Source organism: Haliotis rubra, unplaced genomic scaffold (assembly GCF_003918875.1).
Source record: "Haliotis rubra isolate DU_JTF1 unplaced genomic scaffold, ASM391887v1 Scf579, whole genome shotgun sequence".
NCBI lineage: Eukaryota > Metazoa > Mollusca > Gastropoda > Lepetellida > Haliotidae > Haliotis > Haliotis rubra.
Window position 1 is genome coordinate 658,649 of NW_025767278.1, and position 16,342 is coordinate 674,990.

Sequence of the window (16,342 nt, forward strand, 5' to 3'; positions counted from 1 at the left end):
TATAGATGATTGTAATAAGCATTTTGTACAAAAGTGAAAAAATATGGTTTTAGCCTTTACAACTACTGTAAGTGTAATATGTGTGTGTTGGGGGCTGGGGTGGCGGTGGAGGATGGGGAGGGCAAGCCTAATGGAAGCCGTAACGCTGAAGACTCGGGTTTGATTCCCCACATAGGTACAATGTTTGAATCCCATTTCTGGTGTCCTCCGCCGTGATATTGCTGGAATATTTCTAAAAACGGAAACCTACTCTCACACACTCGCAATAACGCCCAAATCTCCTTTGACGAGTTTGAGGTTATAACGAATGTACGCCGCACCCAACAAAACATAACATGCATGTCTGTCACCCAGTTTAACAAGGTGTTACATATTGAAGTGTGACCTACACTGTTATCTGGTATATTGATTTGTTTAGGAAGCAAGTAACTGTGCTTTTCTCTCAGCGCTTACGATTTCAGTAAATTGGAAATCCACTAATTGATCTATTTAATGGCATTTTCTCAAAATGAAAGGACGTCCCATCTAAAATTTTCCGAGAAAACTGTGTTATGCTAAAACGATTTTGCTAGCATCTATGTAAAATAAAGGGAAGGACATTTGAGCAAGATTGAGCTGAGGCTGTCAAAATCAAATTAAACAAATTTAATATTAGAAGTGTTTGATTTACAGAATGATATTAATATCAGTGTAAATATTACTTTATAATGACAGATCATGGTATTTAAAGCATGGGATCTGGTGGTCAGGCTCGCTGACATGGTTGACACCTGTCATCGTATCCTAATTGCGTAGATCGATGCTCATGCTGTTGATCAGTGGATTGTCTGGTCCAGACTCGATTATTTACAGATCTCCGCCATACAGCTGGAACATTGCTGAGTGCGGCGTAAAACTGACCTCACTCACTCCACTTAGATTGACTTTTTCAAGACCCTTATTTTCGTCTTTGTATATAATAAATAGAGACAGCAAAGGGGGATTTGTACATGCATACCTACAAAGTAGGTTTATGTTTCATTATATGCTATGGATCGAGAATATTTTCGAGAGCTCAACGAATAGTAGAATAATGCTGAGTGCGGCGTGAAACAACCTTCCAATCCAAACAATCTACGACAATGATCATGACTTTAATTCTTTATTCTGAAAATATATAGACATTCGAACAAATACAGTTAGCACAGCGGAAAATACGTATCTAAATGTATCGGTACAAACGTTGAAAACAATGTACAAGTTAACCATCTGAATATGACGCATGAGGACGTAGTCACACAAGTCGTCCTTGTTAGACGAGAAGAGTTGCGTCCCTTATTTCTTGTTCCAGCTGACAGGCATCTGTTGTCAACACCAGATTTGAGCGCTTACATTGGATAAGGCGAGTGAGTCTTGCTTAACGTTGATTTTACCAGTTCTCCAGCAACATCACGACGTGGAACGCCAGAAATGGGTTTTCACAGACTGTACACAAGATCTCGGGTCTTCAGTGTCGAGCGGACACTTAAAAGGAGGCTACCCCTCCTAGATAAATCAAAGGTAATAGAAACTACAATTGAAGATGTGTGAGGGGCTTGAACCTGATGATATGATATGACGCTCAGCATGGGGGATCTGCTTGATGCAACACTGTCCTATTTAAACTGTTAGACGAAAACACGCCATCATTATCCAATAAGTGTACATTGCTAGACGAAAGGGACATAAAACATATGTGTAGGTGTGTGAGACGCTTGAAGCTGATGATGTAATGTGAGGATCGGCATGGATCTGGATCTCTTGTTTAAGCCGTTAGACAAACACACCCCATCACTATCCGATTTGTGTGCACGTCCAGAAAAAGAGAACACAAAGTATATAGGTGATGTGTCTGTGTGACCATCAGTAGTCGTGAGCTGGATCCGACACTTTCTTGGTCACACTCCTCATACAGACGCCATTACGGAGAGCACTCTCTCTCTCTCTCTCTCTCTCTCTCTCTCTCTCTCTCTCTCTCTCTCTCTCTCTCTCTCTCTCTCCGTATAGAGAGAGAGAGAGAGAAAGACAGAGAGGGGGAGTGTGTGCCATTACGGAGATCACTCTCTCTCTCTCACGTAAAAGACTTTTTTTCTACGAAATGTGATGATGGGGTCCTGCAAGATACAGTAACTTAGCCTTGTCAATAGAAGCTTGCATGCTCCATAGACCGAGCGTCTGCGTCGTTGCTGCAGTCGGAGATCTGATTTGAAAGTTCTGAATACTTCATGCAAAGTATCGTTGTAGTTTTTCCAGTTCATATATTTCCGATGGCATTAGGTTACGCCATATTTCACAGCCATGCAGTATGCTGGGGATGATCACTCGTCACCATATCAAAACACGACGGGATAAAGGACTCCAGCTTTTAAGCCAATATATCTAAGAGAACCTAAGGTTCTCCTTCCTTTTAAACATGCGTTCTTGGTAGACGAAAGGGACATAAAATATATGTGTAGTTGTGTGAGTCTCTTGAGGCTGATGATGTGATATGAGGATCGGCATGGAAATCATCTGCTGTATCCAACATTGTCTTGTTTAAGCCGTCAGACAAACACACTCCGTCATTTTCCGATTTGCATGGCTAGAAGAAGGGAACACAAAACATATGTGTAGGTGAGTGAGTCGCCTGATCCTGATGATGTGTCGGTGTGACCATCAGGACGTGAGTCGTGGGTTGGATCCGACACTCTCGTGGTCAAACTGTTAGAAAAACAGACGCCGTCTTCATCACATGTGTGGCAACCGCTGGGACATCGCAGTCCGCACTTCTCTCCTCTCCATCCGTCTAGACAATATCTGCATCTCCCATACTGGTCACATTCATCATTTTTACAATTAATACATTTCCTGTGACAGTGATTTCCATGGTAACCCCTTACACAGCCGTGGGTACACGAACCATCTTGACTGGCACACAGTGATTCCTTGCACGTTGTACTGCAGGGCGTCAGACAATGTTTGCCATGCCAACCAGACTTACAGCCATCTACACAGGCACCATCATGGCTGTAACAACGAGACGAGTTGCAAGAGGTGCTGCACCGAGTGGCACAACGATGACCGTGCCATCCTACTTCACAACCTTCCAGACAGTTACCGGTATAACGATCACAGTGCCTGTGTCCATCCTTGCCTCTGTAGCATGTTTCAGAACAGTAGTGGTTACAGTGTCTTCCATGATAACCTGGACTGCACTGTTCACACATACCTGTTCCTCTGTCACAGCCACTGGTCCAACATCGAGGGCAAGTTTTGTCGCACATGTTTCCATTGAAACCCGGTTTGCAACCATGGAGACAATACCCGGTCCAGCTGCATCTTGCATTAAGGCAGGTATCACATGTTCTGTTGCAGTACTCTCCTGTCCAAGTTTCCTGACAGCCAAGGATACATCGACCGGTTTCTTTGTTACAGACTTGATCCTTGCAGTGTTCACCAGTCAATCCCCCGTCACAGGTTTCCGCACAAGCACCAGTATGGCGGTCACAGATAGTCGTGATCGCTGTGACGCTCCAACATCTTCTCGGACAGTCGACATTACAGTCTCGTCCATAATATCCTGGCTTGCATGTAAAACATTCCCCAGTGACTCTGCTACACCCGTCTGTGTGACAGTTGTCATTACATGGGATGGTGCAGTTTGCTCCATAGCAACCAACGTAGCATGCCTGACATCGTAGTCCACCGTTTCCATGTCGACATCCATCAGTTAAGCACGAGGAGGAACTGGCCCCAACTGAAATGTGTCATATTATATGTGTTATAATGCATTAACAAACGTATAGAGAGTTTTATAACTAAATAGACCGACCCATTCTATCAACTGGAACTGTCGTAAGCGCCACTTTACTAGTATGTCAATCATAAGGCCGGGTACGCTCTGCGGATGTGTCAGAGAAATCTCAAACGCGGCCAGGGACTTGTAACAATAATAATAGATATACCAAACATCAAAGTTGATCTCAGCACTGTGCACACAGAAAAGGTATGTACCAATGTATATACCCCCATAACACTATACACTCGTTTGAATAAGAAATACTTTTTTCAGTTTAATTTGTTTCCTATGATTGTATTTAATATAAGTTAATTGATGGGACGTAATACAGATTTTCTGTATATATATTTCTTCCGCTATTGGTGTCCTTTTTCATGAAAGATCGTTCCTATTATTTAGCCATGACCATGACAACGAACACTGGCTTTTTGGTTTGTCTAATATTCTGGAAGTGTGACCACAGATTTGTATCTAATGTTGGAATTCCAAACTAGGTGACCTTGACAAACAAATAGTTAAAACATGATTTGTTCAAACTTCAGAATTTTGAACGTATACGCTCATTAAATGCCTACATTGTTTAGGATGGCAAATGTTAAAATTTAGAGGAGTGAGTTCTGCTTCTGATTTTAGGCTTATTATTAGCCATAGAGTAGTAGATTCCTGGTGAATTACCGGATTTGATGTTCCAGATTCTTTTTATGAACTCTTCTTTTATTTTTATTCATAAGGGTTTTTGGTCTAACTAGGAGAACCAGATATAAGACGTAGACAATGTTGTAACTGTTAACTATTTCTGGATATTCAGATACTGTGAAACGTGAAAGTTTACATAAAGTTTATAGAAACTAAAGAGTCCCACAATTTTATAACCCTGCATTAATATTTAAGAATACCAGGAGCTCTAACGTTCAAACACGTCCTTCTGCCCTATTTTCATTGTATACCATTAATAAGGTGGTATTATGTGGGAACCAAGCTGTGTGATTATTGGTGGATTTCGAAATGACTATTCCATTCACAACGTGATATGAATTTCTGTAGTTATCATACTGAAAGGATGTTATCACGCATTGCAAGATTGTATAGTTGTCCATTAGTTATCCATACAGTACGGATGTTTTTACACAAGATGCTTTACCTGTGGTTATCATACAGTAGGGATGTTGTATTATCAGGCAATACACAATTGTATAGTTGTCACACAAGATGCTTTACCTTTAGTTATCATACAGTAGGGATGTTATTACACAAGAGGCTTTACCTCTAGTTATCATACAGTACGGATGTTATTACACAATATGCTTTACATTTAGTTATCATACAGTACGGATGTTATTACACAAGATGGTTTACCTTTAGTAATCATACAGTAGGGATGTTATTGCACAAGATGCTTTACCTTTAGTTATCATACAGTAGGGATGTTATTTCGCATGATGGTTTGCCTTTAGTTATCATGCAGTACGGATGTTATTACACAAGATGCTTTACATTTAGTTACCATACAGTAGGGATGTTATTACACAATATGCTTAACCTTTAGTTATCATACAGTACGGATGTTATTACACAAGATGGTTTACCTTTAGTAATCATACAGTACGGATGTTATTGCACAAGATACTTTACCTTTAGTTATCATACAGTAGGGATGTTATTTCACATGATGGTTTGCCTTTAGTTATCATGCAGTACGGATGTTATTACACAAGATGCTTTACATTTAGTTACCATACAGTAGGGATGTTATTACACAAGATGCTTTACCTTTAGGTATCAATACAGTACGGATGTTATTACACAAGATACTTTACCTGTAGTTATCATACAGTAGGGATGTAATCATGCAGTAGAAGATTGTATAGTTGTCACACAAGACGGTTTACTTGTAGTTATCAATCAGAAAGGTTGTTATCAGGCATTACAAGAATGTATAACTGTCACACAAGATTGTTTACTTGTAGTTATCCATACAGTACGGATGTTATCACGTATTACAAGACTGGATAATTATCCATACAGAAGGGATGATATCACTCATTACAAGACAGGGAAGTAGTCATTGAAACATGACGAGATTTGCGTAGCCAGTGTACGAGCGTATGATATACACGATTCTACTCGCTGGTTCATTTAACTATGAACGTGTAAGTGAGACTAACAAGAGTGTCGTAAACGTTGCAGTACAAAGGTAGCGAATACTGAGGATTTTCAATACTTACCAACACAACGGCTAAAACAAAGAATTAAGAGGATGAGGAGTCTTTCCACTGACATCACTGACTGCTGTATACTGCTTGTCTTGGGTCATGAATGATGTGCGCCAACCTGGGAATAACATAATGCGAAGGGTCTTTTGGTTTTACCACGTTTTCAACACACATGACAGTGAGACATTCAAACCGCACAAGGACACAGTAGGCACTGGGGCATGCAGTGCCGATATCTATGTGAAGTAGTGTGCACTGATGTAGATACACTGCTAGATTGTTTAGTTTAGGTTTTTTGTTAGATGTTTTGAAATTTGACTGTGACACAGGATGCAACGGTCATGGGGGATTTTGGAACATGACTCAATGAGCGAGAATCGCGTTCAGGTTGTCAACGTCACATGTTGTAAACAGTGACACAACAGGCCTAGTCCTATGGGACAAGTCGCTGGATGTATTTCCCCATACATTTGCGTATCTCTAACTTTATTCCTCTCTGCTCATTTACGAGCGCTTCTTCCATCACGCTTACTCTGGTTGTAATACCAGTAGTATCTCGTGCATTACCTGTTCCGTGACGCAGGCATCTTCATATTTGCCACTTCATGTCACGCCACGGCCAAACGTTATATTCTATTGATGTCCATATATGTATTTTACAGGTATGTACCTTTTCTGTTTACTTTCTTTGTCATCCTCTAAACGTATTATCATAAAGGTGCGCGATATCATAGTATTTATAATATTTATTATATTTCTATTATAAGGCATCGCGTTGCACGAAATTACTAATTAAACACTGGCACCAGCACGTAAGTAAATGTGAGTGATGTCTGCTTCCTTTAATTTGCTCATAATATTCAAAGTGCAATATTACATAAAATGCTGTAAAGACCACCTTATAAATGGTAAACTTCGTGCAATCTTCATATTTGCCACTTCATGTCACGCCACGGCCGAGGTGAGTTGATTTATCCCTCGGCCATACATCATATTCTATTGATGTTCATATATGTATTTTACAGAATAAACAGATTTTTATCAACTACGCCTCAGTCCGATTTATCAGGGACCAGGACACGCGACAGACACAACAATTAACTGTGGATTTGTGCGTTCTTTGGGCAAGCCAGAAAGTTTTTAACATGGGTGGCATCACGATTCTCCGCTTTTGTGTTTCTAGGTTTGTCGGCACCATACACATGTTGTAAAACTATACAAACTAGTGCGCAAAAGAAAGTGAACACCTTCATTAATGATCGATAAAATCACAGCAAAACATACAGTGTTTTTAAGTGATTGTACATTTGATGAAGCCAGCATTTGGGACAATGCACCCACAGTGTCTATGATAAACTCCTTACAGATAAAGAGCACGTGTCATGTAATGGACAGTGGGGTAGGAAAAGCACAGTTCACAGATACAACAAGAGTCAATCATGGAATGTCTTCATCATGTCAAGTCTCTGGTCACGCATAAACATCCTTATTAACGAGTGTGACTACCTCTAACAGCAATACACGCCCCAACTCGCCGTGTCATCGATGTCGTCAGCCGCCGAATGACGTCATTCGGAATCCCACTATAGACCACTCGTTCCTGAGAACGTCTCCTAGTTTTGTCGGTTCGCTGGGGGCCGTAGTCGTCTTCTCACCTAGCCGTTTCGGCCTAAACGAATTTTACTAACTTTGCCAAAAATTCAAAATAAAAAGTGTTCACTTTCTTTTGCCCATGACTTTATATTCTAATCATCTGAATGATTCATTGAAGTTTGTACTCTACCAGAAACTTGACAAACTATCAGGGTATTACACAGCACTAGAGTGCATTGTCGCCCATGATCACCGGAAGCACATTGACTGAGCTTACTGAGCTGCATCCCATGAGTGACGGAATCCCATGACCACTGGTTGAAACATTCGCACTGTGCTCTTTCAAAGTCCGAAATTCAAATCAGAAACAGAAAATTAAGATAAAGAAAAATGAATGACAAGAGTTTTTCATAGATCACATTTATATTGAAGGTAGTCCAAGGGTTCATTGTGTGACTAAAACAGATTTCGTTCCAAAGTCGGGTACAATGGGTACAATGTGTGAAACCTATTTCTGGTGTTCCCAGCCGTGATATTGCTGGAATATTGCTAAAAGTGCGTAAAACCATACTCACTCACTCACTCACTACATCAGTGCTGCTCTTGCCATCGTTCAGGGTAAATGTATACAGTATGGAATGTTTGGAGTCTCTATTTTTCAAGCCCATTTCTAGTGTCCCCGGCCGTGATACTGATGGAATACTGCTAAAAGCGGTGTACGAGGGGGTATCAAAAAGTTCCAATTATCCCCAAGAAGATATTGCGCAATCAGGATAAAATTGTGACTGTAACATCAGTGATCCTTATCTAGTTAATGGACCAAGTACTATCTACTTCCTTACATTCAGTCTTGTGCTAGTTGATCATACACACCAGTTTCCCCAAGTATGAAGAATGTTGAGTAATTAAGTTCTTGCACTTGATGAGCTGCACTGCACGCCAAAGCCACGATGAGATGAAATCTGTTTGAGGTGGTGATAACCCATCCTATGACACTGTTGTGACATCGAAAAGGAATTTCCAAATTGGTCACATGGACACCCTGAACAAAATCGAGGCGCTGGTTCAGGAAGATCGGCGTGTAACAATACAAATGGTTATGCATGAGACCGACTTGAGTTATGGCAGTGTATGGAACAGCATTCATAACCAACTGCACATGTCCGAAGTGTCAGCACGTCGGGTTCCTCGCTCGTCTTGTAACCATGGTTGAATGTTGGGTCTATTTGTATGATCCTGACACAAAAGAGATGAGTAAAGAGTGGAAACGTATCACGTCACCACCTCCGAAAAGGGCCAAGGTGCATGAAATCAGGGGACCTCTATTCAGCCGGTCTGCGCAAGAAACGGTGGCAGAAATGTGTAACTCGGGATGGTGACTCTGTAAAGAAATCATAAGGACATGACAGCAAAATAAAGTTTGTACCCTGAATAAGTCTTGGTGATAATTAGAGCTTTTTGATATCCCCTCGTAAAACGCAATCCACTCACTACTCACTACTCACTACTGATCAATGCATTTAAGATGACGTTATGTATACATATGTCGCACAATATATTAAACAGCTTTGATATTGATATTGCCATGATATTGCTGGAATATTGATAAAAGCTGCCTAAAACCATACTCACTCACTCTTTCCAATTGCTGAATTGTAGTACAGTCAATCTAAGGCTGAAAATGGGTCAACCTCATACAAATTGCAAAAGAAATGGTTTTAAGTACATGTATATTAATTAGAGAAAGGTATCCTCAATCACATATCAAAAGTCTAAATTTCACAGAGGTGGGGAATTCCAAATTTTAGCTTTTCATAAAGCACCCTACTCTCAAAATTTCATCCTTAAAACTTTCATGACATTGCACGGCTAAGGCATATATGACCCCAAAACACGTAGATAACTTATTCAAATATTTCTATTGAATAAAAACATTTTACTTGACGAATTAAAAGTTCTTCTGCTTCATATTTATATACATACTTTAAAAAATTCTCATCTAGAGGTCCTCATTAAGGTCATCTTGAGGAGCTGCTGGTGAGTTCGAGCAGCTGATACCCAGACAGTTCCCACACCCGGGTGAACACTGCAAACAGTGTTTTCGACAGCTACAACGTTTATTGTCACAGTCATTCTTGCAGTTACACCTTATTACCTTCAGAAGAGGTTCTGGGGCCGCTGGCAAGTGTGTCCTATTTGGATGAAGCTGTCCTTCAACAGCTGTCCAACCCCAGTCCTGTGGAACCAAATCACAGTTCGGCCTGATCCACTGTTGAACCTGGAGGTAGACTCGCTGACTGTGGTATTGAGCAGCAGCTGTTGTAGGTGGCAGCACATGTACTTGAACACAGGAGGTACTCTTTATTACCTTGTCACGGAACCTACTACATCGCAATTTGTTCAAACTTTCTCCCGGAAAACCACTGTATAGACATGTAATTGCCTCCTCCTCAGCTTGAACAACCTCCTTTTTTGATGAACTGCCGCTAAACACTTCAGCCTGGTGTTTAAAGTGGGGGTCTGTTTCCAGTTTCTTCAGTGCAGCACCTTTGCCAATGTCATAGAAGCGTGATGTTGTGTCACAACCAGTGAGGGCATGTATGAATGGAAGGAAGCGACACAGTTCCAATCCAAGTTTCTCCTTTACCACTTTGATGTCCCATATACGCTTCCGTTTGTCTGTTGCCAGTTTAACCTCTGACTTGAAGTAGATTCTTTCTGAGTTGAGGTCTGCATGAAAGAGCAGGAGCACAGTAAGACAGTCACATTCTCCAATGCTGAGGATACAGCTGTCTGGACGATCAACAGGTCAGCATCACCAGGAGCACGCAATGTCCGGATACCAGCTTCCTCCATCTTCTTGCCATGGAGATCAATGAAACGTTGCTTGTTCTGCGTGTTAACATTGATTTTTGGATGTTAGATTCATGTCTTCCGTGAATTTGACTTCGGGTCCGGAAACGCCACCAGTACGCCTCAGATGTGTGTGATCTTTTGTGCTTGAGGATTCTGTATATCCATCAAAGACAACTGTGAGATTTGAATATTTCTTCACATGCTTCACATACAAATTGCAAAGAGATGAAAATGAAGCTCCCTGCGACCATGGCAATCTTTGCAACAAAGAACCTCCATCAAAGATATGATTCATAACATCATCATGTGACAAGTTCTTGTCTGGTACAGTTAAACTCCAGATTGCATCTGCAAGTGCTGGCTTCTGTGCTTCTCGTAGAAATCCTGATGAGTCAAACAGTGATGATGGTATGCTGCAAAGCTCGTAGGTGAAGATGTCAGAAATGTCATCTGCTGCGGTTACGAAGTGTTGGAAGAGGAGCTGGGGATCAACCTGAATCATTTCATCATCAATCTTCACTGCCGTCTTCGTGCCAAGGGTGATAGCCTGATATATTTTCTTGAAGGTAAAACTTTGTACTTGCTGATCGACCATCAATTTGAGTACATTTCTGCCAAGTTAAAAGTTTATGAACAATTAGTGGTGTTTCCCATTTTACAGATTGATATAAACGTGTGAGGAACAGTAAGAAGGATTCAGCATTTAATTGGTAATGGCAGATTTTCTAATTAGCTAATTTCTTAATATCTTCAAAATAGAGCACAGCTTTATACACGACAATATGCTATGAATTAATAAGGAAACTGTACACTTCACAGTTTTACTTTTAATGAATTTAATGAGCTTGCATTTCATGAAGTTTTCTTTTTTGGTCTATATTAAATTTCAATGTAATCTTAAAATGTCTTTTTTGACAAATGACCTAATTTAGACCTGTTTCTGGCAAAACATCATTTCTTAATTTAAATTTACTTAAATATTAAGGAAAAATAATGTTTAAAAACCCTGTTATCTTATAAATTCACTTATTCTTGGTCAAGTCTGTTGAAGTCATGTCATCAGCATGGCCCTTCTGGGTTTCCATAGGGTTTTTTCCTAACAGAGTGACGTTGCATTTCATGCCATTTTAATCCTAATTTAGACATCATCAGAGCATATCTTTTTGATAAAACGAACATGAATAACACGTTTTAAAATAATTGGTAAATGGTAGTTAAGTTTCTTACTTCAAATATCGAAAACGGGAGTTAAAAAGTCTACCATTTCAAGGCAAATGTTGCCGGTGCCGTCAAGTAGATTACTTGTTGCATTTGTAAAATCATGCCATATCTTTGAATCATAAGCGAAGACAATGCACAAATGATGTATAAAATAACTTACCAGATTGGATAGTTGATTTGAAAACAGCAAACACGCATGTTTATGAACTTCTTTTGACGTCTCGATTTAGCTTGTTCGCCGTCAATCAAACAGAGTTGTTTCCCCATGGCGTCCCGAACGGGTCAAATTCGGGTTCGGTAAATGGATTAAAATATTTTAACTATTTTTATTGTTTCACCTCTTTAGATTTTATTAGACTTTTTATATGTCATTTAGACAATGCCAATGAACATATTTATCGCAAAATAAATTCTTTTGCAATTTGTTTAAGGTTAAATCGTAGATTGACTGGACTATTGGCTTTGATGCGATTATGTCGCCAAATATACATAGCTGTAAAGATGCAGGTTAGAATTGGGACTTCACAGATCTTTAATGGTTGTTCAAATGTGTCGCTATATATTCGGACTTTACTGTAGCGAGTAATACACGGGGACCCTGCGTCTCACTTATTGTTATGTATTTATAGTAAATTATGTGTGTGTATGTAGTTGTGAGCGTGTAGGACATGTGACACATTTGAGGCAGCATATCAAAAGATCCAAATTAGAAGTCGTATTGCTTGTATGAGAATTTAAATTCTTGATTTAAAATCGGACTAGACCCAGAACACTATAACGTATCTGTTAAATAGCATAAGAATACTACAACAGCCAGTGTGGACGATATCATATGTAACATGTCATAGGTTTCGAATTACACTTTCCCAGTAAAGTATTCTAGTACTTTTGTTAGGTTCAGTCAGCTACATCACGGCAGGGGTAAATCGGATTCACACACTGCGTCAACGATTAAGTGAGTGAGTATGGTTTTACGCTGCTTTTAGCAATATTCCAGCAATATAAAGATGGGGGGACAACATAAATGGGCTTCGCACATTGTACCCATGTGGGGAATCGAACGTGAGTCTTCGGTGTGACGTTTTAACTACTAAGCTCCCGTCAACGTTTATATCTCTAGATTATCCCATTTTGCGTCCCTAAGAATGATCAATTTCTGGACCCACAAATCTGAAGTACTTAGCAATATTACTAAATCAGTTTGTGTGGCCGCAGTATAGGAATAAAAATAGACATTGCATAGACGTTCAATATAACTGTAACGCTGATCAGTGTGACCCTGCACTTCCTGGTCCATGTGTACGTATCAGTGGTATAGTATCACAGCATTTAGTTTGGTATTCTTGTACAACAAGGGGCGGTGGGGTAGCCAAATGGTTAAAGCGTTGGCTCGTCACGCCGAAGACCCGGGATCGAATCCCCACATGGGCACAATGCGAGAAGCCAATTTCTGGTGTCCCCCGCCGTGATATTGCTGGAATATTGCTAAAAGCGGCGTAAAACCAAACTCCGTCAGTCAGTCTTGTACAACAAGCGATAAACAGAAATACCATGATCATTTCTTAGAATCGAGTGAAGTTCTAAAATACGGAATGAATGGAGGCCACAATAATGAATGTTTCGACTTGGGTATTACTGGAATGTGACTTGGAATGTAAGCCTACTGTATATCATATGTAAGTTTTGTCTAACAGCAATAAGCCTCGTTTCGATCTCCAGTAAACTGCGCGCAAGCCCACATAATGCAGTTGATAGTGTCACTGCGATATTGTTAATCATGGTTCACAATATAAACCACTAGTTTTACTGTTCCAGACTTGATTATATACAAGTCTATGTCATGTATGAATATTAATCAGAAGCATATACATGTGTGGGTGTATACTAGGTTTACATATGACCATATTCAACAAGTACATATAGTGATATAATTGGTCTAAGGTATTCTGGATGTCTACAGTTACAACTGTTATTTTGCGGTCTTCTTCATAAACCACACAACAGTTTCGGTTTTCCGCCAACATGCTCCATTTATTACAACCGGTCATCTAATACAAAACACATACCAATAAGCGGATACCAATATTCCGCATATCACAATATGCGACACAACAACCACGCAAAGAAATGAATGGACATTCTTATTGAAGGAAGATCCGTCTATCTCAAGATACATGTATATATACATGTACATATATATATATATATATATGTTACAGTCAATGTGTAAAATCAGTTAATTTGTAAATTGCCTGATTCACTCAGCCATTTTGTGAATTTGAAAATTTCGGGCAATTTACAAATTGACTGATTTTACACACTGACTTTAACATATATAAAACATATAATACATACTATAATGTATGTGTGTATATATATACATATGTGTGCGTAAATATGTACATATATATATATGTGTGTGAATATGTATGTCTGTCATAATGTATTTTATGTGTGTTTCTGTATTTATCCTGAACATGTATTATTTACTTAAATATATAGATATTATATACATTGGTGTTTTAAATCTAAAGTATATAAACACACATACATGTAATACATATCTAATACCTCACTTGATGATATACAGGCTGCCTAGGCACAAAAAGGCAAAAGGAGAAGTGAAAACTAATTTCGGCTTTGTACCATTACAGCATATATAGCTGATGCATGCCTCAATGTTTACAACTTTTGTTGTAGTCTTCCTTAGTACTATATATCACAATTTGAGCTAAATATCATAGATAAGGAAGCTGCCTCTGATTGTGTAAACAATATCACAGTAGACTATGTACACAGTTGCTCTTTAGATATCATTGATAAGGAAGCCTTCTCTGACCGTGTAAAAAAATATTCACAGTAGTATATATATACACAGTTGCTCTTTAAATATCATAGGTAAGGAACCTGATCTGATTGAGTAAAAAAATTCACAGTAGAATATGTACACTGTTGCTCTTTGGATATCATAGAATGATATAGAAGCTGATCTGATTATGCAAACAAGTTCACAGTAGAATATGTACATAATAATTCTTTGACTATCATAGATAAGGAAACAGTAATATGTAAGAATTACATAGAATATGTAATTCTTTGACTATCATAGATAAGAATACTGTATTTGATTATGTAAACAATATCACAGTAAAAGATACACACAGTTGCTGTTTAAATATCATAGATAAGGAATCTTTAACTGACTGCAAAACATTCCGTTGTAGAATCTGAAAAGAATAAGTTGATATCGCAGTAACAAGCCATTGAATAGAACGCATTTTCACCTTTAGGAAATGTCATGACCTCAAGAAACACCCACCTACAGAAAACTGGAAGCTGGAAGCTGCTATGTACATATGGTATAATTTCATCAGGAAACACTTGTGTTACTGAAACGTTCTTTAACTTCAACAATAGAACATTGATGCTTTAATATATAATTTAGTCATCGGGTGAAGAAATCCTTTCTGCAATCAATTTGGAACCTTAAAAAAATAAAGCAACTGGACTACATCACCTTAAACGATTATTTTATTATTCCACACATTTAATACCATTCCTAACTTATGAACTGCTAAAATATATAGTGTATTTCGTAACTTAGTAAAGAACATGTACCAGAGTGTACTGTTCTTAAATCTTGGCATTTGGAAACGCTCACTTGAAAATTTCCTAAACTTGCATTCAACACCAAACTATACTTCCCATCTAAAGTTTAGACTCACTTAAAACACTCATTATACGTTATGCACATATATATGGTTATATCGAGGATTGATTTCTCCGCTAACTTGAGGGAACCAACTGTAAACCTCATGCAGATGAATTGCATCAAATTGCTCAAAAGTATTAGCAAATAGTGTGCATATGAACAGATGCATTTTGATGTAAAGTTTTGTGAAGAATTCGCCAATTTTGTTCGTTTATTGAATTAATCAAAATAATCTCTTCAACGTTACGAATTTGTTTTACTATACACCAGTTCACGTGTAAACAGTATCTTTAAACATTATGGAATATTTTGCAAAATTTGGTTTAGAACCGTAAGCCTAAAGTAAGTTTCTATATTTACACTAGTGATTCTAAACGTTTGATGGGAAGTATATATCATTTATGGAAAACTCAGATTGGAACCCCTCTATATAAAACATGTACAAACGTATTATTCTTTTCTGGCATAAAATGGCAAATCATAATGAAATTTGTGTTCTTCATCAAGGTTAGCGTTAAGTTAAAGAACTATTGATAGCGTACTATAAGGTGGTTAAAGGCAATATAACATTGTTCCTAAACGTCAATCTTGATGTAATTTGAAAAAAAATGTTTATCCAGTACGTGAGTAAAAATTATGAAACACTTGTATAAATTCATAAAAACCATAAAACCATCTATAGAAATGTCGAAGCCGTTCAGAAGCCTGTCATAGATTTCTGTTACCTTAATTCTGTCATATTTCATCGAAACTCTCATCTTTATACATGTATGTATTTGCCCAATACCCCTGTCATCATGATCTTGTATTATATGTGAATTTTTTATCCACGTTTCATCTACCACAGTTGATATCTTTTTTGAAAATCTACAAACTGCAAAATCTACAAAAATCATTCGTCAAGACACCACAGAAGGATTTGCTTCAGTAAGGATTAAACAACTTACTCAA

The 16,342-nt window shown here is 38.6% G+C and overlaps 1 protein-coding gene across 1 annotated transcript; it reads right to left on the reverse strand.

Annotated features, from left to right (window-relative positions):
- Window positions 1–2,301: 2,301 nt before the first annotated feature.
- LOC124254641 (multiple epidermal growth factor-like domains protein 6) lies at window positions 2,302–6,218 on the reverse strand. The gene is made up of 3 exons (XM_046688484.1): window positions 6,169–6,218; window positions 6,022–6,095; window positions 2,302–3,754 (listed from the first exon to the last, which is right to left on the reverse strand). Exons 2-3 carry the CDS (start codon window positions 6,074–6,076, stop codon window positions 2,580–2,582), a joined length of 1,230 nt encoding a protein of 409 aa, XP_046544440.1. The 5' UTR covers window positions 6,077–6,095; window positions 6,169–6,218; the 3' UTR covers window positions 2,302–2,579.
- Window positions 6,219–16,342: the final 10,124 nt, after the last annotated feature.

Bases quoted from the DNA above. Each gene is read 5' to 3' on its own strand.
- LOC124254641 (XM_046688484.1), bottom strand. From the start codon at position 6,076: ATGTCAGTGGAAAGACTCCTCATCCTCTTAATTCTTTGTTTTAGCCGT. The intron at 3,755-6,021 runs GTAAGTATTGAA...GACACATTTCAG, and splicing joins TTGTTTTAGCCGTTGTGTTG to TTGGGGCCAGTTCCTCCTCG.